The sequence below is a fragment of the Cyprinus carpio genome, chromosome B18 (genome assembly GCF_018340385.1).
Source record: "Cyprinus carpio isolate SPL01 chromosome B18, ASM1834038v1, whole genome shotgun sequence".
NCBI classification, from domain to species: domain Eukaryota; kingdom Metazoa; phylum Chordata; class Actinopteri; order Cypriniformes; family Cyprinidae; genus Cyprinus; species Cyprinus carpio.
Genome location: NC_056614.1, coordinates 27,203,355 through 27,227,693, shown reverse-complemented (window position 1 = coordinate 27,227,693; position 24,339 = coordinate 27,203,355). Strand labels below are relative to the sequence as shown.

The 24,339-nt window shown below is 36.2% G+C and overlaps 2 protein-coding genes and 1 pseudogene across 2 annotated transcripts in view; 1 reads left to right on the top strand and 2 right to left on the bottom strand.

Moving 5' to 3' along the window:
• Window positions 1–9,765, top strand: part of LOC109108922 (tumor necrosis factor receptor superfamily member 19L-like) — a 33,666-nt gene extending 23,901 nt beyond the window's left edge. The window contains exons 7-11 of the mRNA XM_042744646.1: window positions 931–1,011; window positions 1,093–1,171; window positions 5,130–5,351; window positions 5,945–6,116; window positions 7,866–9,765. Coding sequence (XP_042600580.1) covers window positions 931–1,011; window positions 1,093–1,171; window positions 5,130–5,351; window positions 5,945–6,116; window positions 7,866–7,877 — 566 coding nt within the window. The 3' untranslated portion in view covers window positions 7,878–9,765. The remainder of the gene's footprint in view (window positions 1–930; window positions 1,012–1,092; window positions 1,172–5,129; window positions 5,352–5,944; window positions 6,117–7,865) is intronic.
• A 1,608-nt stretch (window positions 9,766–11,373) lies between these two features.
• LOC109061822 (P2Y purinoceptor 2-like) lies at window positions 11,374–18,670 on the bottom strand. Its single transcript, XM_019078913.2, has 2 exons — window positions 18,524–18,670; window positions 11,374–16,529 (listed from the first exon to the last, which is right to left on the bottom strand). Exons 1-2 carry the CDS (start codon window positions 18,668–18,670, stop codon window positions 15,540–15,542), a joined length of 1,137 nt encoding a protein of 378 aa, XP_018934458.2. The 3' UTR covers window positions 11,374–15,539.
• Window positions 18,671–21,385: 2,715 nt separating this feature from the next.
• LOC122140490 lies at window positions 21,386–24,241 on the bottom strand (annotated as a pseudogene).
• Between the last annotated feature and the right edge of the window lie 98 nt (window positions 24,242–24,339).

Sequence of the window (24,339 nt, the reverse complement as noted above, 5' to 3'; positions counted from 1 at the left end):
TTAACTCTAATGAGGACGGAGTGTAGCAGCTTCCCTGTGCTGTTAAACTCTTTTAAAAATAGAACTTAATGATGGGGATGTCATCATGACAATACAAACACACACCCACAGAGAAGTTTTAAATACTGCTGGAGCTTCCAAATAATATGTGTTCACTGTGAAGCTCACAAAACCGGTCAAAAACATGTATCTGTCACCCATATAATTTGCATAAAGAAGGTGAAGTTTATTTTTAGGTACTTTAAGCTCATTTTCCCTCCACTTGTCAACGCTGTGAAGCAGTGCTGTTTTTTTTAATTAGCTTTCATTTTTGTATTTTCACTTTTATTTGTAGTTTTAAATTTTTTATTTCATTTTATGAGATTTTGTTATGTGCAAATTGTAATTATTATTTAAATATTTCTATTTAGCTTTCATTCATTTGTATTTATTAACCTTTTTAACTATTGTTATGTATTTAATTATTTATTTAAGTTGGTTGGCAAGGCAAACATTTTTAATTCTCATTTAGGTTTTTCATCTATTATTTATATAATATTATCTTATGTCAGCTTTATTTCAATTACAGAAATGATTTTAATAGTTTTTGCTTTAGTTAACTAATAACACTGTTTTGATGTGTGAGGAAAAAAAGACATTTAAATTGCAAACTCTTTATACAGTATTTGTACTAAATTTTACCAAGTGTAATTTGAATAAAAATTTATTTTATTAAAATCTTGTGTGAACTAGATGATTTTACTTACTATATAACAGTTATCAGGTGTAAAAATAAAAAAAATAAAAATAAATAAATAATTTAAAAATCCTTAAAAATGCTAAAAAAAATAAAAAAATTAATTATGTAAGAGCAAATAAAATATAAACACTTTAAAATATAAAATATAGCAAAAAGTGTACAGGTTTTAAGGGTTTTGCTTTTCTCCTCAGGAAACCCTTGTCCTTACATTGTTGATGACCCCAATGAAGACACCATCAGCATTCTGGTGCGGCTCATCACAGAGAAGAAAGGTGTGTGATGTTTCCTGACACGTTCAGCTCACCCTCACATCACACTGTCACATTGCATCTCGATGTGTTTGTGTGTTACAGAAAATGCGGCTGCTCTGGAAGAACTTCTGCAGGAATATGAGAATAAACAGATGGCCCTCAACAAGAGCTCATCCATCAAGTAAGAACACACAAAAACCTGCTCAAAATCACTTTTGGAAACTAACACACAGCACACAGAGTCCAAAATTAACTTTGAACTGAGAAAATGCATTGTCTATAAATATTTCTTAATGGCCATGAATCTACTGCACAATATATTTTTGACCTTCAAATGATGGGATTTTCAAGATGTTTTTTCCTTGCACATTAGTGACACACAGTGCAGGTCATAATGTCAACACAGCATCATAAATGAGTCAATCTGTGAACCATTGTGGTTTAGTTCCTCGTGTCTTTGTAAGAAATATTCCATATACAGTATGTGTCACCACAGGGAGGTCTGGAGAAGAATAAGCTCTAAGCTTCCTAGATAAACTACTGTTGGTAAGACTTGTGAGTCACAACTAATGTTTTGTTATGAGTACATGTCTTAAAAAGTCCATTTAAACCATGTATGTTGCAGTTCTTAAGAAAGTTACAAAGCCAAATTTATGTTCACATTCCCTGACTAGGTAGAGAGTGACTTTGTTGATGCTTGTCAATCTAACATTTTTTGCTCGAATGCTATCTTCAATATTCCCATTATAAATAATAATAAGCAAGTGACTAGCAAAGCATGTAATTTATAAGATTATAGGTTTAATGTTGTTTTATGAGATAATTGCAAGTTTTAAAGTGTGAAATGTACATTTTACACATAAGACTGAATAATGAAATTAATATTTTTATTCAGCAAGGATGCATTAAATGTATCAAAATTGACAATAACGATGTTTATAATGATTGTATAATTTGTGCTAAATATGAAGCCGCACAGCTCTCTTCAACATGATAAGAAATGTTTTCTGAAGATCATGTGACACTGAAGACTGGAGTAATGATGCTGAAAATTCAGCTGCGCATCACAGAAAAAAATTACATTTGAAAATATATATTAAAAAAAACAGGTATTTTAAATCATAATAATATTATAATATTTCATAATATTAAAGTTTTACTGCATATTCGATCAAATAAATGCAGCCTTAGTGAGTAGAGGAGACTTCTTTCAAAAACATTAAAAAACTCCAATCTTTTGAATGTGAGTGTGTGATTGAAGATGGTCACAGTTCATGCTTGAATCGTTGCGTGACTCATCTCCAGCCTAATGAAATGGATTGAGCTCTGAGAGGAATTCCCAGTTGTGAAACAGAAAGCACTTTTCCGTTAGCTGAGATAAAGATGCAGCTCATTCTTGTAAACTCTTTGATGAAAAATCAGTGTAGTGTTAGAAGAGCTGAGGGAGAGATCGTGTCTGTGTTAATGAGTTTGCACCTGGTTTGCAGCACCGACAAGCCTATAAATCAAGAAGGAAGTGCTTGTTCATTTTCCAACTGCAACATCACCAGAGTGAGGTCAAGGTCCATTAAAAAGCATAGAAGGAGCTTTCTATTTTCTCTTCTTTTTTTCGAAAATGGACTTGTTTTGGTGATTTTTGTACATTTATGTGTATATTTATTGACCGTTTTCCCGTCCATCCAATCAGATTTCAGAGTCATAATTATACATGTTATAATGTCAAACACATCATAACTGTCAGAGACAGAGCCTGCCTCATCTCTTTGAAATCACAGTTGATTTCTGGGAAATTTACTGGCACAGATCCGGAGATCCGGTGTGCTGCCATCATCAGTGCCTGCTGAAATAACAGCTCAGTTCAAGAGATCCTTTAATTCCAGACCCTTTTCTGTAGGCGACGAGCGCTGCATTATACAGCTGCTGCGAGCTCAGGGCCTCTGACATCATCACAATGGAACTATGGGAGGGGGCGGGTGGATATCAGGACTCCATGAATGGATTGTGGTTTATGTGCTTGCAGTGTGTTTAGAGAAGAGCTGAATATACTTCAAGACTTATTTTAAGAACTATCTGCGCATGCCTGTTTCAGTACGCCAAGAATCAAGCTTCATTTGGTATACCAAAGCATTAATTAAACGTTGGATTTTTGTAGAGCTGATGGCAGAGTATTGTTATCTGGTTGCCAACGTGTTCTGAGTAGTTTAGGGTGTTGCTGTGTGGTTTCTAATGTGTTCTGAGAAGGGTGTTGCTGTCTGGTTGCTAAGGTGTTGCGAGTAGTTTAGGGTGTTGCTTTGTAGTTTCTAAGGTGTTCTGTGTAGTTTAGGGTGTTGCTATGTGATTTCTAAGGTGTTCTGAGTAGTTTAGGGTGTTGCTATGTGGTTTCTAAGGTGTGCTGTGTAGTTTAGGGTGTTGCTATGTGATTTCTAACGTGTTCTGAGTAGTTTAGGGTGATGCTGTCTGGTTGCTAAGGTGTTCTGAGTAGTTTAGGGTGATGCTGTCTGGTTGCTAAGGTGTTGCGAGTAGTTTAGGGTGTTGCTATGTGGTTTCTAAGGTGTTGCGAGTAGTTTAGGGTGTTGCTTTGTAGTTTCTAAGGTGTTCTGTGTAGTTTAGGGTGTTGCTATGTGGTTTCTAAGGTGTGCTGAGTAGTTTAGGGTGTTGCTATGTGATTTCTAACGTGTTCTGAGTAGTTTAGGGTGATGCTGTCTGGTTGCTAAGGTGTTCTGAGTAGTTTAGGGTGTTGCTATGTGGTTACCAAGGTGTTCTGAGTAGTTTAGGGTGTTGCTATGTGGTTTCTAAGGTGTTCTGAGTAGTTTAGGGTGTTGCTATGTGATTTCTAACATGTTCTGAGTAGTTTAGGGTGATGCTGTCTGGTTGCTAAGGTGTTGTGAGTAGTTTAGGGTGTTGCTTTGTAGTTTCTAAGGTGTTCTGTGTAGTTTAGTGTGTTGCTATGTGGTTTCTAAGGTGTTCTTGAGTAGGCTTTAGGGTGTGTTGCTATGTGGTTTCTAAGGTGTGCTGAGTAGTTTTAGGGTGTTGCTATGTGATTTCTAACGTGTTCTGAGTAGTTTAGGGTGATGCTGTCTGGTTGCTAAGGTGTTGCGAGTAGTTTAGGGTGTTGCTTTGTAGTTTCTAAGGTGTTCTGTGTAGTTTAGGGTGTTTGCTATGTGATTTCTAAGGTGTTCTGAGTAGTTTAGGGTGTTGCTATGTGATTTCTAAGGTGTTCTGTGTAGTTTAGGGTGTTGCTATGTGATTTCTAAGGTGTTCTGAGTAGTTTAGGGTGTTGCTATGTGGTTTCTAAGGTGTGCTGAGTAGTTTATGGTGTTGCTATGTGATTTCTAACGTGTTCTGAGTAGTTTAGGGTGATGCTGTCTGGTTGCTAAGGTGTTCTGAGTAGTTTAGGGTGTTGCTATGTGGTTACTAAGGTGTTCTGAGTAGTTTAGGGTGTTGCTATGTGGTTTCTAAGGTGTTCTGAGTAGTTTAGGGTGTTGCTATGTGGTTTCTAAGGTGTTCTGAGTAGTTTAGGGTGTTGCTATGTGGTTTCTAAGGTGTTCTGAGTAGTTTAGGGTGTTGCTATGTGGTTTCTAAGGTGTTCTTTGTAGTTAAGGGTGTTTCTGTGTGGTTTCTAAGGTGTTCTGAGTAGTTTAGGGTGTTTCTGTGTGGTTTCTAAGGTGTTCTGTGTAGTTTAGGGTGTTGCTATGTGGTTTCTAAGGTGTTCTGTGTAGTTTAGGGTGTTGCTATGTGGTTTCTAAGGTGTTCTTTGTAGTTAAGGGTGTTTCTATGTGGTTTCTAAGGTGTTCTTTGTAGTTAAGGGTGTTTCTGTGTGGTTTCTAAGGTGTTCTGAGTAGTTTAGGGTGTTGCTATGTGGTTTCTAAGGTGTTCTTTGTAGTTAAGGGTGTTGCTATGTGGTTTCTAAGGTGTTCTGTGTAGTTTAGGGCATTGCTGTCTGGTTGCTAAGGTATTCTGAGTTGTTTAGGTCGTTGCTAGGGTGCCATGTCATTGTCCCAGGCTTGAATTTGGCTAGCATTTTTTCCAGTCTGCTGTACCTTTGTTTAAAAGTATTGTAAAAAACATTTTTGTAAAATACACTCACGGTATGGCTATGAGTCTGTAAGTGTCTCTCTGTCTGTGTCTCTCTCTCTCAGGTTTCCGGCTCTTCCTCATTTCTCTCCGTTCCGGTCGTTGCCGCGGCTGTGTTCTCATCAGCATCATTTGCACACTATAAATGGGCTGGCCCCGCGCTCCGGCCTCTGCTGCTCCCGCTGCAGTCAGAAGAAGTGGCCCGAGCTGCTGCTGCCCATCGATACGCACAAGAGCCGCACTAACCTGGTCAAGGCTCCGGAGGTCACCATCCTGTCTGTAGGGAGGTAAGAAAAATAGAAAATAAAATATACAATTATGTGAATTCTGAGAAGAAAGGCCTTCATGGGTTGTTTCAATCCATACATGAGAAATCTGTTGTTAACTTTGTTTTTTAAACTGGTGAACATTATTAGACAAAATAGATGTACTTCCCAGATAGAGACCATCCAAACCATTTCCCAAAAAATGAAAGTGCCTTGTTTTTCCCAATATTCTTAGGCAGTTTTGTATGTGTTATTATTATATTTTATTTATTATTATAGTATTCATTCATATTTTAAATTTCAGAATAATCTAATGTGATCTAATTTAAGAAAAAACTATTTCTGTGCTTATTTGGTTATGTTAACTTCAATATATCAGTACAGTAGTGTCAGAGTAGAGAGTCTTCTGGAATCTGTCAAGTCTCTGGAGCTCACTAGGTTTTGGAGCAGAGCTGTAAATCCCAATGTCTGAATGAATCAGGTGTGTTGGTTTGAGATGGTGATTCACGTCTCATTCTCACACACACACACACACACCCGGTTCTGCTCACAGTGACACATCAGGCCTGTAGTTTCACTCACTGACCTCTGTGTCACCCGCATGTGAACGGCAGGTTTCAAGTCGCTCAGATCCCAGAAGTGAAGTCAGCTTCCAAGGAAGTGACCCAGCCGGAAGCGAGCGATACGGACTCCATGGACAGCGGCCACACCGAGCCTGCGGAAGAGCGTTCCCTGCTGGGCGTGTCCTCTTCCTGTAACTCCGCCTCCTCAAAGTCCAGACAGGAGGTGAGTTTGTAAACAAGCGGAACAGGAATATTCCTCCAAGCACTTGGTTTGTAGTTTCCTCTTCCTCATCTCTGCCTTGACCTGAAGCTCATTGTCTAAAGCCACGTGTAAAAGTCCCTGCAGGAAGTCTGGTGCATTTGTCACCAGTAAATGAATAGGATACACTCAGAGTTATTTCTTGAGTCATAGCTAATTCGTTCAGGTTAGTGAACATCCGGTGAAGAACACTGGAGACAATCTTTAAAAAATGCCTAATATTATCTAATTTAATGAAGCTGAGTTTAAAAAGTTTTTATCACATACAGCGTTTTTGCAAAATAAGAATAAAGATATATATCAGATTTAATTCAGCTGTATTAAAAATTTAAAGTATTCAAACTGTATCATTTAACTTACAGTATGCGATGGAGTTTAAAGATATGTTTAAATACTCCCATATAATGTCAGAAAACTTAATATAAACACAAGCTTATTAATAAATAAGCTGTTCTTTTACTAAAGCTGTAATTTTCTGACTGTCTGGATGTCGTCAAACACCCACAGATTAGCAGAAAACATCTGGCTTCTCTCGGTGTAATCTTAAATATTGTCTTCAGCATCATTCATACAAATATTAAATCTGGCTTAGATTCAGACAGGAATCATGTTTTTGTGGCATAATACTGATAATACTAGACATCTTTAAATATCATTGTCGAAAGCAAAAATGGTATGAAATGCACATATTTTGTGAGGAAGAAACAGTATGGGATTTGATTCAGCGGATGTGATGCAGGGCTGTGTAATAATTGTAGAGGAGTTTCATTGAAGGAAAGTCCGTTTTTGTTTGCCCTCTTGTGTAAGAATCTGCGGGGCGGTGGGCTAATGGCTTCACACAGACTATCAATAGCTCCTGGGATTTACAGAAATACCTCAAGGCTGCTCTGGGCATTTAACCCTCTGTGGTCTCACGGCATTTATAAATGACACACAGAACAACGCTAGAAAATAGCTCTTCTTTTTCTAAAGAGCAGTAATACTGTGAAATATTATGATTTAAAATAACTGTCTTCTGTTTGAATATATTTTAACATTTTAACATTTCTTCCTGTGTTGCTTCAGTGTCACGTGATCCTTCAGAAATCATTCTAACATGCTGTTAACTCTTATATTTGCTGCTCAGGAAACATTTCTGATTATCAATGTTGAAAGTATTTTTGTGGGAACAGTGACAGTTTATTTCATAATACTTTGATAAATAGAAAAGTTAAAAGGAAGAGCATTTATTTGAAATATAAGTTGTTTGTAACTTTAGAAATGTCTTTACTGTCACCTTTGTTTAGTATAAAATTAGTATTTTCTTAAAAAAAAATGTTTTTTTACATTTTTAAAACATGTGAAATGTCTTTACTGTCACTTTTGATTAGTATAAAATTAGTATTTTCTTTAAAAAAAAAAAAAAGCATCATTTTTTACATTTTTAAAATGCATCATGTGATCCATAGAGGGTTCACTGTGTTTGTTTGGTGCCTCACGGATGAATACACTGACAAATGTGAGAATCTGTTGGGGTTTTCTGCTGTCCTCAACTCAAACTGTGTTTCCAGTCAGAGCTGGACTCAGTTTTTCCACTGGTTGAGTTCATACTGAGTCAAATGATATTGTCTGGCGCCCTCTGGTGGCTGGAAAAGTTTTTGCATTTGTTAACCAACAAATGACTCGAGACATCCTTTAATTCATGTGTCTAATCATTCTCTCCCTCTCTCGCAGATGAACATCTGAAAGGCCGAGGAGGACGTCCAGGACGGGACGATCGTGTGGCGATGATGTCAGTATTCATCACCTTGAGGAGCCTTGAATTCAAGACCTTAGGAAACACTCGTATTTATTGCATAAGTCATAGAACTACGGTATTTTATTAAGAAACAAGAAGCTCTGTCTCTGCAAGCAGATAATAGCAGAGCGAAGGGCATTTCCTCCGAAAGCATGTGTGCTTCCACAAGACACTAAAGAGGTCTTCAGTGCAGAAAACAGCGCTCAGAACAACCAGACACCAGTGAGACGTTCTCTCCAGTTAGAAAACATTACCAAGTATTATGAGAAACTAGCTTAATTTACATCTCTCTTTTTTTACTGTAGTTCTGTTTTTTAGTATTTAAGATTTTAAATGAATTGATATGTACAGTCATGGTCAAAAGTTTGCAAACCTCTTGTTTTGTTAATAATAAATAAAAGAAAACATACAAAAACACATGCATATATATTCTTTTGTTTTTATAAAAATTAGTATTTGGTGGTTTTTACTCGCAATGGTACAGGATATACACAAATATTTCTTTAAGATGGTTTACACTAGTTCACCAATTAAAATCTTTAATACAGCGAATGGGCTTCAGTTTTGGAATAAATGACACTCATGTGACTAAATCAGAAATAATGAACAAAAGGAGAACACAAGTAACCAAGGAAACAAGAACCAAACACAGGAAATGGTAACCCTGAAATAATCAAAGAGGCTTATAATCAAAGAAACTACAAGATAAGAACAGGAAACTAAAGCAAAACTTCAACACAAAGGTCAGAAACGGGAATATACATGACTAATGTACAGCAGCACTGAACCTTAAATGTGTGAATGTCATAATATTTGATAGCAGAGGCCAGAAATGTAACTATGGATATGTTCCACTAATGACAGCAAATGATTGGCTTGAAGAGTGTGCTGAAGTCTTTTTATTCAAATAAGCTTGGTTTGATATTTTGCAGTGGTTTGATACTAATGCAGTGATATTCAGACATTTTTAAGTGTGGTTAAATACTTCTTGGGACCACTATGTTTCACATTTTTGGTTTGCATTTTAAGGATTTAAAAAACCAGCGGCTAATTGTTCCACAATTTAAACCTGCTGATGTAAATAGCACAGAAAGAGTAGCAGTATCACTTAGAAATGAGCATTTTCAAGTGTTCACAAGCTTTTGACCATGACGGTAGGATGTAATATTTCATTTATTAACACACAAGCTCTTTCACACCACAACCTTCAGCTCATCAGCTTTATTGAAAAAAGAAAACAAAGCAACATGCTGTATTCATTTATATCTCTAGGAGACGCTTTCTGATAACACAGCATGCAAATCTGAGGACGGACTGCTGAGAGAATCATGCTAGAAGCTAAACTAAAAAAAGGTTTTATTGTTCCTTCTGAAAGTATTATCATCTCAAGAACATTTGTAGCGCCTCAGACTAGCTGTCTGCTTCTTTGCTACAGTATGTAACACTAATGAAATATATTAGCTGACATTCTCAGTTCTGATATAAATGGAAATATGTTACATATCAGATTTTTTAATGTGTGATTTCAGTGTGAACAGTTGTGGTTAGAATTTACAAGATTTTTTTAAATCAAACTTTATAGTCATCGTGACTGTACTTCCTTTTGCATACATTTTAAAATCATTTATCAACTTTATTAAGTACTATACACAAAGGTGCAAAAATATTTTTTTTTAATATACAAGTTGAAATTGTCAGAAGTGACATATAGAAATAAAAATGCATAGATTTAGGACCAGAAGCTTAACGTTCATCTAACGACAAATTACATTAAAACATAATATGGAATAGTTGTCTTTAAAAAAAATTCAAAAAGCAGCAAAAATTATTTTATTAGTATTTTTTTGTTTTGTTTTTTCCATTACAAATATAAAATAAATTATTTATTGAAATTATTATTTTTTTAATTAAATCAAAATACATCTACTTTAAAATGAAAATGACTTAACTTCTTGAGCTCTGTAATAATCTTGTTTTCACTTTGAATTAAGTTTATTTTTCTGACCCTACTGGCAAATATTTTACTTGTTTTAAGCTTAAACTCACTTAATTAAACAAGTCTTGAAATCTGTCAATAGTGAAATTAACATAGAAATTAAAATGCATAGATTTAGGACCAGATATTGCTAGAAAAATTTACGGTGAATGGGATAAGTATATAATTTTTTTCTCATTAAATCAGGTTTATTTTTCTTTCCACACTGACAAATATTTGTTCTGTACCTGTCAAGTCTTTCTGCTTCTCAATTAAATGTATCTTGATTTAAGAAAGTTTAGAAAGTACAAAAATCTTTTTTTCAGTGTCTGTCCAACCTGGGAAAATATATATATATATATATATATATATATATATATATATATATAGTGAACGTGTACGTCCAGAATCATCTGCTTGAACGCCACTCTCCTTTTATTTAAGCATAAAACTGTAGTTGTTGAGTTTGGCTTGCAGTGTGAACGCTCCTCTGACACACATGTTGGTGTCATGCATCTTCCTCTTACAGGATATAGCTGATGTAGAGAAACATGAATCTACAGGAGCTGTTGCATTTATAGCTGAAGGAGTCAATGCATGTGGTGTGGTACAGATTGTGCAAAACCTCAAATAATGAAATGATACTGAATGGTTACGGTACTCCGCTCAGCTCAGAGTGTGAAATTTGTGTCAGAACTTACTGAGGTAATTGAAAATTGTATCTTATGAAATATCACTCTGTTTCTCATCATTTCCTTCTTCCATTGTATTTATTTGTAGTTCAGAGGAAGTAGTGACAGGCAAGGCTACTGAAGGGTAGCATCACAGTTTTGTTACATTTACATGCACATTTTATATAAAGTGAATTTTGATACGATACACACGTGTTTGTTTGCAATCATTTCTTAAATACCATCACAGTTACAGCTAGAGACATAAATCGCTGTTACACCTTACTTTGCAAAGATCAACTAGGATGAAAAGGTAAGGGGAACCTCAGCACTGTATTGTTGTTGCTTTTATTTATTATTCTAATAATAAAGTTGTTTTTTCTTGATATTTATACTCTTGAAATAAAGAACTTTACTGCAGTATCTGAGATGTGGAAATTCATCTTTACATGTCTTCATCTATATACTGATGTTAAATGCATTACATCTCCATGCTGTTTTTTCTGGTAATATACCATTCAGAAGTTTGGGGTTGGTGAGACTTTTTAATGTTTTTGAACAAGAAAAACAAATCTTCTACTCACCAAAGCTGTATTAATTTGTATAATAATTCAGTAAAAAAAAACAGTAATATTGTGAAATATTATTACAATTCAAAAATAACTGTTTTCTGTGTGAATACACTGTAGCATGTAATTTATTGCTGTGATGCAAAGCATCAGTACTCCAGTCTTCAGTGTAACATGATTGTTCAGAAATCATTCTAATATGCTGCTTAAAGAAACATTTCTTCTTCTTTTTCTTCATCTGTTTCTTCTCGGTGTTGAAAACGTATGTGCTGCTTCATATTTCTGTGGAAACCATGAGACATTTTTTTCAGAGTTCTTTGATAAATAGAAAGTTCATAAGAACAGCATTTATTTAAAAATATCTTTTGTAACACTACATTTAAAAGTTTATTACTGTCACTTTTGATTAATCAAATGCATCCTTCCTCAATTAAAGTATTAAATATAAAAAATAAATAAAAACTTACTGACCCCAAACTTCTTTGAACAGTTGCATATATATAAGCTATAGCTTTTTCAGTATACTAGCACACTATTCTGATCTAACATGCTGCTGGACGGATTATACGCAATAACTTGATGATTACCAGGAAATTGTTACAGTAACATAAACAGTAAGGCTTTTCACACTTTAAATAGTTAATTACGCCGCGGTCACACTAGACTTTGAGCATGCGAAATTTAGTCTTATAACACATAATTCTGAGTCTGATGACTTGGAAACAGGGTTGCCAGGTCTGCGAAACAAAACCAGCCCACTGTTCGCAAAAAGCTTGATTGACAGGCGATCGGAACAATCATAACGCCAAATCCACCGTCTTGTCCGACAAACAAATCAGACAGGAGAGTACACTAACTTTGGTGGACTTAAACTTGAAAAATTGTATGTATTGACATCTTTCCGCAGTTTAAATAAAATACGTTGTGATGTTCATTCATGTTTATTTCATGCTTTAAGTAAATACGAAAAGACGATTGGTTCACGTGTGTCGCTTGGTACTGAGGCAATACAGCGATCAGTCACGACACATTAAAGAGCCACAAAACAGTATTTATTGTTTGAATTTCTTAAAAAAAAGACAATTGTAATGAGAGGGGCGGGGCCGAGAGCCGTGGGAACGGAGCGAGGCCGGTGGAGTAAATGTTATTGCGCGACTCCTGCGCCACTCAGCGGTCTCGAATCCCACGGAGGAGCTCCAGAAGGATAAAAGGAGGAGCGACGACACTGAAAAACGAGAGAGGACCAGGCCTGGATTTTATTTTGTGTTTTGTTTCTGTTTGTGCTCCACATTCGTCCATGAGGGGCTGTCGCGCTCGTTTGTGTTTATCTTATTATTAAAGTTTTTGTTTAAATGTTTGCTGGTTACTACCTCCTCCTTCCCGTGATTACAAATGTTTGTTTCATACCAGAAGTAACCTGCTCTGTCTTGTCTGTCATTTTGTTAGTTTCCTCTTTGCTGCACGATGTATTTTTTTTATTAGTGCGTGAGAACATGATGTGTAATGTGAGAGAGGCATGGCTTGTCGGACATAGCAACAGTAACTAAGGAGGGCGGGTTTTTGCAAAGGGTCACAAAACTAGCCCAACTGACCATATGCACGGAGCGCTATTCAGAACTTCCGGATAAAGATTAGCCAGCTCGTAATCTTCCGGTGAAGCTCATTTTATGTGCTTTATATAGATAGAGACTCTGACAGAAACCTGTTCTGCCTCATTCTTATCAAAAACTGAGAAACAAATTAATTGCAACCCTGTAAATAATGATAGCGGAATTAACATACAGTTTCATGTTATTAAAGAACATATAATTTTATATGCAGAGTCTGGTGATCCCAGAAAGTGTCCAGACACATAACTGTACATTTAAATGCTGACAAATAAACACTATCACAACTGTTTAGGCAGTTAGGCTAATTTTAACATTCATGTTTGTCATTCCTGAAATGGTATATGTGGACGTTTGGTCCTCTTAGACAAACAAAACTTTTCTCCATATTGTGAATGTGTTATGTAGAGAAACTGAGCAAAGGGCGCTCCCTTTACAGCACTGTACAGCTGACCGGAAATGACTGAGCTGGCTTATGTAAAACCAGGAAGTAATCGTGCATATGCTCAGTTGTAGTCTCAGCTAATGCAGATATCGCACACAAAATTGGAACTGTGACGATGAGCACTTATCAGGATCATCTAAACGCTGGATTTTCAAAAGTAGCCTATATGAAATATTTAAAGTTCGTGGCATAGAATCTTTAAAATATGTCCAAGAGTTTTACACACCGGTCTGTTATTGTGGGGACATTTCTACCTCCCTAAACATGGTGCGGCACAAGGGTGATTCTATAATTGCAGGTACATTTGCTGTCCGAAGTAATTCTTTTTTCTGCTTTTTAAAAAAAATGCTTATTTTAATAATTTGCTACTTATTGTTATGAATTGGAATATGTTACAGTCAATAACAATATGATAATTTGTGTAAAAAGTGAAATAACTCAAAATCTTGATTTCTTTTTGTCCGAATTAGTCAGTGCTTTTTTCCATCATGTATCATTGTGCTATCAAAATATTTTACTGTACTTTTCTTTTTGTAATATTTTTATATTATATTCATTTTATTTATAAAAGCCCTAAATACTCATTTACTTAATTATACAACATTAAATTGTTTAAAAATAACTTTTTTCTTATAAAAACGTGTGTCAATAAATCTCGCCTCAACTCTGTTACCGTACCATATTTTGTTATTAAATTGGTGGAATTATCTTCCACAGCTATGTATGGTACAGGAAATAATGCCACTTTCCCTCACTGATAAGATCTGATGCACTTAAAAGTATGTGTGCTCTCTCTGAGAAAATATTTGAATCTAAAAAAAAAATCTTATTTTGAAGTATATTTAGCGAGGTTACCACAATATCAAAAGGAAAACAAAATGTATTACTGATCACACGTTGGGTTATTTAAAGGTCTTTTAATCTTGATTTCATTAGTGCCATGTGCTCTTAGCATTTATGCTAGCAAGTGGAGTTTTTGGCAAAAATAAAATAAAATTGTCAATTCTGTTACCCTCAAACTCTGTTACCAAGGTAGAGTAACAATGCTGACAATAGTGCAACAGAACTGGAAGTCTGTCAATTCTGTTACTTAATGGGCCAACTCTGTTTATGAACTATTTTCACACAAAAAAAAACAATACAATTGTTTAAAAATATCATAAACTTTGAGATATTATGCAATCTTATAATATTTCAAAAACATTTCTTTTCTTGGATACTGTATACAATACATTTTTAATATTATTATTATTTTTAAGGTATACATAGGTGAAATATCATCTCAGTTCCAAATGTTGGAATGTAAGGACTGATTGTCTAATGATATAAGAAGGATTTTTCCTTTTATGATTTATTGTTATTTCTACACATTGCCTAATTTGTCCGTAACAGTGTTAACAAACAATAGGCTACCATAAAGAGATTTTGTTTTTGTTTTTGTTTTTCATTAAAAGTAAAAAAGGATGTCACTTGTGTTTGACAAGCACTGAATTTTTAAAATTGAATATGTTTTCAATAAGATACTGGAAAGAATTTCTGTTAGTGAACTTTTTTCCCCCTAAACTTTATGAAATGCCAAAAATGTATCTCCAATTATAGAATCACCCACGAAACGCAACCTGATTAGTTTCTTTACCTGTCAGTCATATGGCCTCTTGGGTGGGTCTTGCCCATTGAAAGCAGCCAACCAAGGTTCCCAGAACCCTCTGCCATCAGTCTGAATGTCTGGATACACAAGACTAACCCACTTGCATCCCCCTCTGTGGAAATAGCACGGGGAGAGATCGCTCAAACCGGGGACTTGAGAGTAGTTATGACATGGCGTGAAGGCAGCTATATTTGTAAGATTTAAATCTGCTACGTATTATATAGGTGCAAATAAAATGGCCTCTTCACTCCAATTGACGCGTTTTCTGTCACCTTTTCATAGGTGAGGCAAGCGATTGGGTGTCTATTTTGCAGGGTAAAAACGGTGCTGACCTCGCTTCTAAATTAGCTACATGACTGAAGCATTCCTCTAACAACGTTAGGTTGAGCGCAGTGTGAAAAGCCCTATTTTCCCTGCCAGATGTCCGGGTTTTGGCTTTGTTTTCCTATTGATGCTCTCTCTGCAGTCTTCATACGTTATATGTAGGCTTACATGTATTTGCATCGCTTTCTTTGACCGTTTTCTGTAGATCCCACCTTCTCGGATGCCACGATCAGTCAATTATGCACTATGCCTGCATGCTATTGGTCAAACTACTTTTCAGTCATTCGTTTGAGCAAGTATAAAAACAAAGCCAAAACCGGACATTTTAGGCCATTTAGAAATACTGTGAAATAAAGAAATCCTAATTTTTACTATAATGTTGAGAGGGATTTGTCAGACTTTTTTGATTTCTTGTTGATGCTGTTTCTGAAGCTCTGTCCTGCCATGAAGTAGAGGATGGGGTCGATGCAGCTGTTGAGACTGACCAGAGGTCGCGTGACCTTGTAGATGTTGTTGGAGAGTCGTAATATGTCGCAGTCTTGTTTGTCCAGGTAACGGAAGGTGTAGTATATACTGCGGTTCACATGGAAAGGCAAGAAGCACAACATGAAAGTCAGAAGCACAATAATGATCATCTTCACCGACTTCTGTTTGGAGCGCTGTGACATTGGTTCTCTGAGAACACCGGGATCAAGAAGTTTCTTCACCATCAGGCAGTTGCAGACCAGCACCACCCCAAACGGTATGACAAAAAGCAGAAACATCACCACCGAGCTGTAGACCAGAAAGTCTTTGAAGAGCTCCTTGATGGTGGTGTCATGACAGACCAGATCATTACCATTATGTCTCACCTGGGAGAAATAAAGAATCGGTGCCTGTAAGATGAGAATGATCACCCATATTCCCACAGAAATCAAACGAGCGCGATGGCTGTTCATCCAGTACAAAGAGCGCATCGGGTGGCAGATGCCTAAAAAGCGGTGCAGACTGATGCAGCTGAGGAAGAGGATGCTTCCGTAGAGGTTTGTGTAGAAGAGAAAGCGAATCAGCTTACACATCAGCTCTCCGAACGGCCAGTCGTTCTTATCAGCGTAATAGTAGATGAGGAACGGCAGGGTGAGGATGTAAAGCGTGTCGCAGACGTTGAGGTTGATCATGTAGATGGTGTTGGGCTTCCAGTGTTTGGTTCGGAACAAGATGAAAAACATGGCCGTGATGTTCAACCCCAGACCGAACACAAACACCAGAGTGTAACTCACCGGGAGGAGAATGTACTTGAAGTGTTCTTTTAACTCACAACGGTAGACATGACTATCATTAGTTACTGCAGTATTGTTCAGCGTTGCCATTCTGATCCAACTCTGGCAGAGAATAAGACAATAAAATCATATATTAAATTTACAAAGTGATATTAATGTACTTTCATTATACCTGTAAATACAGGTAACAAAGCAATATCAACTAATCTTCAAAACATATTCTCTACGTTAACAAATCGATATTTGCAGTAAAATATTAACAGTAAAATGATGCTGTTTTATGTTAGAAAGAGGAAATAATGGCTAAGCTGCCACACAAGTTTTTTTCAGCAGTGAATTGGTTAGGAAAATATAACCTGTCAAGATCATATTCATGTGGTATTTCACCCCAAAAACAAACAAAAAAAAGTCATATCTTGCATAAAGAAAATGAAGTCTGTTTATAGGACCATCAAAGGGATAGTTCACCCAAAAATGCAAACGCATTCCTCATGTACTCAAGTTGGTCCAAAACTGTATGAGTTTCTTTCTTCTGTTGAACACAAAAGGGCATATTATGAAGAATGTTGGTAACCAATCAGTTTTAAGTTAAAACATTTTAATGATGAATTAAAACTTTAATGAACATGCAGCTTTTCATTTCATAAAACGATAACTGATGGAGTGAATTACTCGTGGATTATTGTGATGTTTTTATCAGCTGTTTGGACTCTAATTCTGACGGCACCCATTCACTGCAGAGGATATGTTGGTGAGCAAGTGATGCAATGCTACATTTCTCCAAATCTATGAAGAAACAAACATCTACATATTGTGTGAGTGCACTTGGCTGAACTATTCCTTTAATTGTAAGCAAGCAAATAAAAATATAAATATATTTATAATCTGTTTTTGTAATATCATCCCAAGCATTTCATTACTTCCCAAGCCTGGTCTTGCGTAGTGCGACAGATCTTGATCTAGCTTGAACAATTGGATGTCACGTTGCAGCAGTTAAATGGAACAAGTGTTCATGGTGGCGTCTGTCTGGGCTCCTATACATACACCACACATGTACTTCTCTAAGAGGTGGTGAATGTCCACAAACTGCACACACCCATATTGATACTGTTATGCATATGACAGCCTATACAAATATTCCTGGAACATCGTTCTTAACAGAGTGTTGAAGTAATTTCATATGGTTTCTTCCAAACTCAGGGGACGAACAAATGAGCTCATGAAGTAGTACAGATTTTGTTTTTCTGCTAATCACACAACTTAACAGCACTCTCATTTATGCCAGAGAATATTACATCATATCGATCAATGAAGCAAATCAACCACAGTGTATCTTGAAAACCTCCTGAGAATTTCCTAAGAACTTTCTCAGATAATGTTTCAATGATGGCTAATTTCACAAAAAGCCTCCAAGCACTTTCCACACTTTAGCCTTAAGGAATAAAGAAATGTTTTTCATTACAAATTACATATTATCAAATGCCGCCATTAGCAAAACCTGGTCATGTTATTTAGCATGATTTGAGAATCTAGGAATCTTAAAGCACGTCTTTTCATTATGGGCTCTCAGAATCTCGGAATTTCATAAACTGCATACTTTTTAAAGTTTGACCTATTTCGGAACTTTACAGTTTTGATTTTTATCTAATGTTATTGTGCTTTTAGGATGAATCGTTGGGGTCATAACCGTCATTTTTTAGAGAGACATCTTCTAAATCAGTGGCTCCCAACCCTGGTCCTGGAGGCACACCAACACTGCATGTTTGCATGTGTCCTTAATCAAACACACCTGATTCAAAGTCATCAGCTCATTAATAGAGACTTCAAGACCTGAAATTGGTGTGTCAGAGAAAGGAGAGATGCAAAATGTGCAGTGTTGGTGTGCCTCCAGAACCATGGTTGGGAACCACTTTTCTAAATGAATGAAAGTGAAAATGCAGTATATATACATTCCACAAACTAACACATTTTGGTAGTTTTATCTATCACAGTGAAGTCCAAACATTGCATTTTTGTGTAAGTTACACATTCAGTAGATAAACATGACTGTCAACATGCAAAAGAAAAGAAAAGAAAAAATTAATTCACATACTCACATGTTTTTTTTTTAGCAGATTTTTTCCGGAATTTCCCCTCACGCTCTTCAAACCTGCACAGTCCTGCTCTTCCTCTGCCTGTTCATGCTGGGTTTCTTCATTGTAGGCGGGACTACTCGTGTCAACATGCCTCAAGCCTGCTCTCATTGGTCAAATGGCCTATAAATCACTCAAAATGCTGAGAGAACTGTTTTTCAAGAAGTTCCACTAGAGGTAAACAGGTTTCCAAAAATACTTCTCATAGCTATTTTAATTAACATTACATAAACAGACTGGAATATGAACAGTGACGGTGGCACATCTGATTGGCCACCCTGGATGCTATACCTCAAAATTTCATTTGCTGCTGGTCTTCTGGTATGATGATGGACCAGTTTTACACACTGTGATGACAAGTTTTAGCAGTCATCAGCATCACAAAGTTTTTAATATATTCGTTTTTATGTACATTTCTAACACTTTATACCAAAGCTAGTTATCGCTGCTGTGAGGGTGTTTCTAATACAGCGTCTTTTAGAGTGAAGGTAAATTTTTTGACATTGTTTTTTCTTCTGTCTGCCATTATCAGTCTCACTCTAGTTTTTCCCCCCTCTTTTTAAAAGTCATGAAAACACTATTTTGTAATTTTTCTTTCGCTATTTGACCAAATGGAAACACAAAAAATATATTTGATGTGGTCTCCCATTTACCCTTATAGAAGTTTACCCGATGACTTCCGCTTCTGAGAAACCAGGCAATGCGAAAAATGTCCATTTTATTTCACCTCATGAGAAATAAGTATTTATGTTGATGTATTAAAATTTTATAGTAAGAGAATATTAACATTGATTAATATTATATAGAATATAGAAGCCCAGAGCTGTTCAAAATCATGACGTGCCACCAAAGTCTTTTGGTATTTTTGCACAGATAATCATATCCACAAACAGAGGCTGGATAGTAGGCCTACTGTGTGCACCACTGAGCTTATGAGACACAGACAAACATAATTGCTAATAAACAATATATTATTAGTGTTTTTCTTCTGTTGATGCACTGAGCAGCCATATTGGACTCTGGAGTTGAGATTTGAGTTGGAACTCCAACTTGGGAGTATGTTCCAGTTAAAAGTATATTCTGGGAACTCGGAATAATTGGAGTTTCTAACAGCAGCTGCAGTAACTGGCTCTTTTATTTTGAAGGCGGGACTTTGCCATCTTGCATGTTGGATTCTCTCCCATTCATAAAATAGTAATAGCGCACCGTCTTTGTTCTGTATATCTAAAGTCTTTGGCGCCACTCACATCTTTTTCCAATTGCATTATGACTTCGCCCTATAGGCTGGAAGAGCGTGTATAGAAATTTTCTATTATAAATTTGACTTTCTATGCACTGAATAAAATAGCCTATATGTTTCATATAAAGTATATGATGGCCATTTTTTGCCTGTAAAAAATGGCCTGTAAGGTAATTAGTTTCAGTGATTAGATGTTGGACTGTTCCTTAAAGGGATACTCCACCCCAAAATGAAAATTTTGTCATTAATCACTTACCCCCATGTCGTTCCAAACCTGTAAAATCTTCGTTCGTCTTCAAAACACAATTTATTATATATTTTAGATGAAAACCTGGAGGCTCTTCTGTATGATCCGCGCCACAAGGATGTGCTCTTTCTACGAGTTTTTACAGTGATATGGAGAGACACAGAGGAGACCGTTGACAAAGGAATTACTGAATAAAGTCGTTATTTTTGTTTTCTTCGCTTACAAAAAGTATTCTGACGACGACTTTCATACCTTTTATGGACCTTGACACTGCTATTTTCTTGGCAGTCTATGGGACAGTCTCAAGCCTCCTGGTTTTCATCCAAAATATCTTAAATTGTGTTCCAAAGACGAACGGTTTGAAACGACATGGGGGTAAGTGATTAATGACAAAATTTTCATTTTGGGGTGGAGTATCCCTTTAACATGAAAACATGACATCATGGTGCTTCTTGTCTGGTTTACCTCATTGCTTATTTGAAATAAGTGGTTTACCATCGGGTTTAGGTTTTCTGAACCTTGTCCATGACAGAGTCACTGTTTAAGTTGTTCACGTTAGACATTTTGCTTCATTACAGTTATTCAGATAAGAGTGACAATAAACTTAGCCTCTACATTAAGACTAAAGAACTAGTCTGCCCAACTAGCAGTTAGCCAAGGGGTAATCAGTCTTATTTTTTGGATTAAACTTCCCAGTGCTGGATGGAAAGTGATACTGTAATTACATATTAAAATGATTAAAACCTTATCTATTCCCAAGAAAACATGTTTTGTTTGAAACATTTCACTTACACAAAGAAAAAGAATTTAAGAAACACCTGAAATGTTTTTTATAAATTGCCCATTTTTATTTTACAACTTAGTGCAAACCCAGATGACAGAAAATGTCAACATTTGTTTACTCCAAAGTAGCGCATATATTATTAAACTTCACCCTCATACAACTATCTAATATGATTTCCCTCTTTAAAAAGTGCCAGTCTATCATTTCATACAATACTGCTATTGTGTGTTCAGAATGACAGGAATTGACCAGAGAAAAGTCACCGTTCATATTTTGGTTCATGTGGTTTAAATTGCAATGCCAGTGTCGTGGGTTTAATGTCCCGTGAAAAAATGGACATGGATGATATAACCTCAAGTGTACAGGCTACTTATTTACATAAAGTAGTTTTTTATATAGCACATTTATTGATTTTCTTGGTATTTAAACCACACGATGTACAGTTTTCTTAATATTTATACATATCTTCAGACATTTATTTATCGATAGCTTATTTACTGATTAACTAACCTATTTAAATCAAAAAAACTATGTTACAGAAATATCATTATGAAACTAAATCCATGTTCAGCCTCTCCTTTACCATCAATATCATTATTAATTAATCTATTGACATGCAGGTTTCTCTGATTCAGCAATGTTGTGTTGTTTGAATTGAAGATGGACTTAGTCTTATTTTAATGTTATTTATATAGTATTAACATTATGAATGAACTTTTATATTCATCTGTAGTTTTGATTTTAATTTTAAGTTTTAGTCATTTTACGTTTAAATATTTATAGCTTTAATTTAGTTTTATCTCAGTTCTAAAAAAGATGTAGTATTTCAAATTAAAACATTTAATTCCCAAGGTGACATTTCTAATTTCTGTTTAAGTTTTAGAAGTTTTGCATCTAATATTTATTTTAATGTTGATTTGTTTCAGCTTTTTTTCAGTTTTTAATATTTTTACTTTCAGTTTTAGTTTTAATTGACGATAACATCTGTCTTGACTCCCTGATCTCAACAAAGGCATGTTAAGACAGCTCTATCAGATTTTGTGTCCTGGAACAGTATCCTGGAACTGAACCAAATTCCAGCGAGTTAGTGAAATGCTGTTGTGCTGATACTAACCATCCTGACACACCTTTTCATAAACACTTAATTAACGTATATTCCCATGAATCTTCAGGCACGGTGTCAGTTTGCAAGGTTCCTAAACAGAAGCGGAGTTTAGAACTTCGCCACCATTATGCAGCATGAATAGAACGCAGCACATTCTCTGGTCAAAGAGCAGATATATATATATATATAGCAATATTGTCCTTCACATTCTATAAAATGTCCTTTGGAAGGGACACAAGGTCCTTCTATTTATACAACACCAAATGGTTCCTTATTAGGAGCTACTTTTAAGATTTATATATTTTTTGTATTCAGACATTTCAACAACATTGATCACAGTCATTCATCACGGGTCGGTTCCCTGAGTGAGGCCCTTCACCACAAACATTAAAATTTTGTTTTCCCTCAAGCACACTATAAAGAGGTTGAGGGTGCTTTCCTATTTTCAGATCTTGATTTACTTTTCTTGTTCTTGATGCTGCTTCTGAAGCCCTGTCCTGCCATGAAGTAAAGGATGGGGTCGATGCAGCTGTTGGCGCTGGCCAGAGGTCGCGTGACCTTGTAGGCCATGCTGGCAGCCTCCAGCATCGAGCAGCTCACATGTTTCCAGGTAACGGAAGGTGTAGTATATACTGCGGTTCACATGGAAAGGCAAGAAGCACAACATGAAAGTCAGAAGCACAATAATGATCATCTTCACCGACTTCTGCTTAAAGCGCTGTGACATTGGACCTCCGCCAATACCGGGTTCCCGAAGTTTCTTCACCATCAGGCCATTGCAGACCAGCACCACCCCAAATGGTATGACAAAAAGCAGAAACATCACCACCGAGCTGTAAACAATAAAGTCATTGAAGAGCTCCTTGCTTGTGGTGTCATAGCAAACCGTTGATTGTGGTTTCATGTTACCGTTATTATTCATCCTGGAGAAATAAAGTATCGGTGTCTGTAAGATGAGAATGATCATCCATATTCCCACAGAAACCAAACGAGCGCGCCTGCCGTTCATCCAGGACAAAGAGCGCACCGGATGACAGACGCCTAAAAAGCGGTGCAGACTGATGCAGCTGAGGAAGAGGATGCTTCCGTAGAGGTTTGTGTAGAAGAGAAAGCGAATCAGCTTACACATCAGCTCTCCGAACGGCCAGTCGTTCTTATCAGCGTAATAGTAGATGAGGAACGGCAGGGTGAGGACGTAAAGCGTGTCGCAGACGTTGAGGTTGATCATGTAGATGGTGCTGGGCTTCCAGTGTTTGGTTCGGAACAAGATGACGTACATGGCCGTGATGTTCAACCCCAGACCGAACACAAACACCAGAGTGTAACTCACCGGGAGGAGAATGTACTTGAAGTTCTCTTCTATCTTACAGTAATAACGGTCACTGATGTTAGTTGTGGTTGTGTTGTTAAATATTTCCATTCTGAAACAGTTCTGTCAGAGAGAAAGACAATGAAATCAATCATATCTGAAGAATAAGATATGAAATTCAGGATTGAGGGGACAACATATACAAATTACATAGATAAAATCTGTCAAACAAGCAATATTTAATTAGTTAAAATGAATGAGATTGATTCATGGGTTTATTGCTGGTAAATATATAAACCTAGTTGTTGTGCATTTAAATTTGAATTTTGATAGACATTATGCAAAAATGTTTTTTCAAAAAATCAGCACGCATTAGCTAGTATATATACATACAAGTGTTTTTAACTGAGTTTTTCCAGTTGTTTTTTTAAAGCCCAATGCAGAAAATAAGCTTTTAAAGTTGCACTAAATGTTTGTTCTGGTCATCAGATACCCGTTACTGTGCTTTCATTAATGACAAAGACCAACACATATCGATCAGTGCACTTAATAAAGCCATAAAGTAGCTGAGAACTCACTAAGAATTTCCTCAGAACGCCGTCCAGTGTTTGTTATAGATCATATCTGCGTCTAATGACATTTGATGTAACTTAAACTATTGAACAAAAGCTATTAGACGTCTTGACAGGTTTGTGTTAAGCAGACAGATTGTGACTTTTATGAATGCATAATTTAGTTGCTCTCTCTTTGGATTGATTTTTTTTTTTTTAAATATTGAGAATCATTTTACAATGCAAGCTCATTAGAAAAACTTAATGATAAAATATAGTAATGCATTTTGTACTGATGTTAAAGAATCATCATTTACACATTTAAAATTAAAAGCAACTCACACAGATACTTTCAGTGGTTCCTTCAGCAACAGATGTGCCTCCTTTCAGTTTGCATACCTACATAGACCTGCTTTACCTCTGTCTGTGTACTCTGCATATATCCGCTGTGGGTGTGTTTATATGCCTCAGCCTGCTCTCATAGGCCACAGTGTCAGCCAATAATATGTCAATCATTCTGGAAGCCTCACGCAACATGACTAAT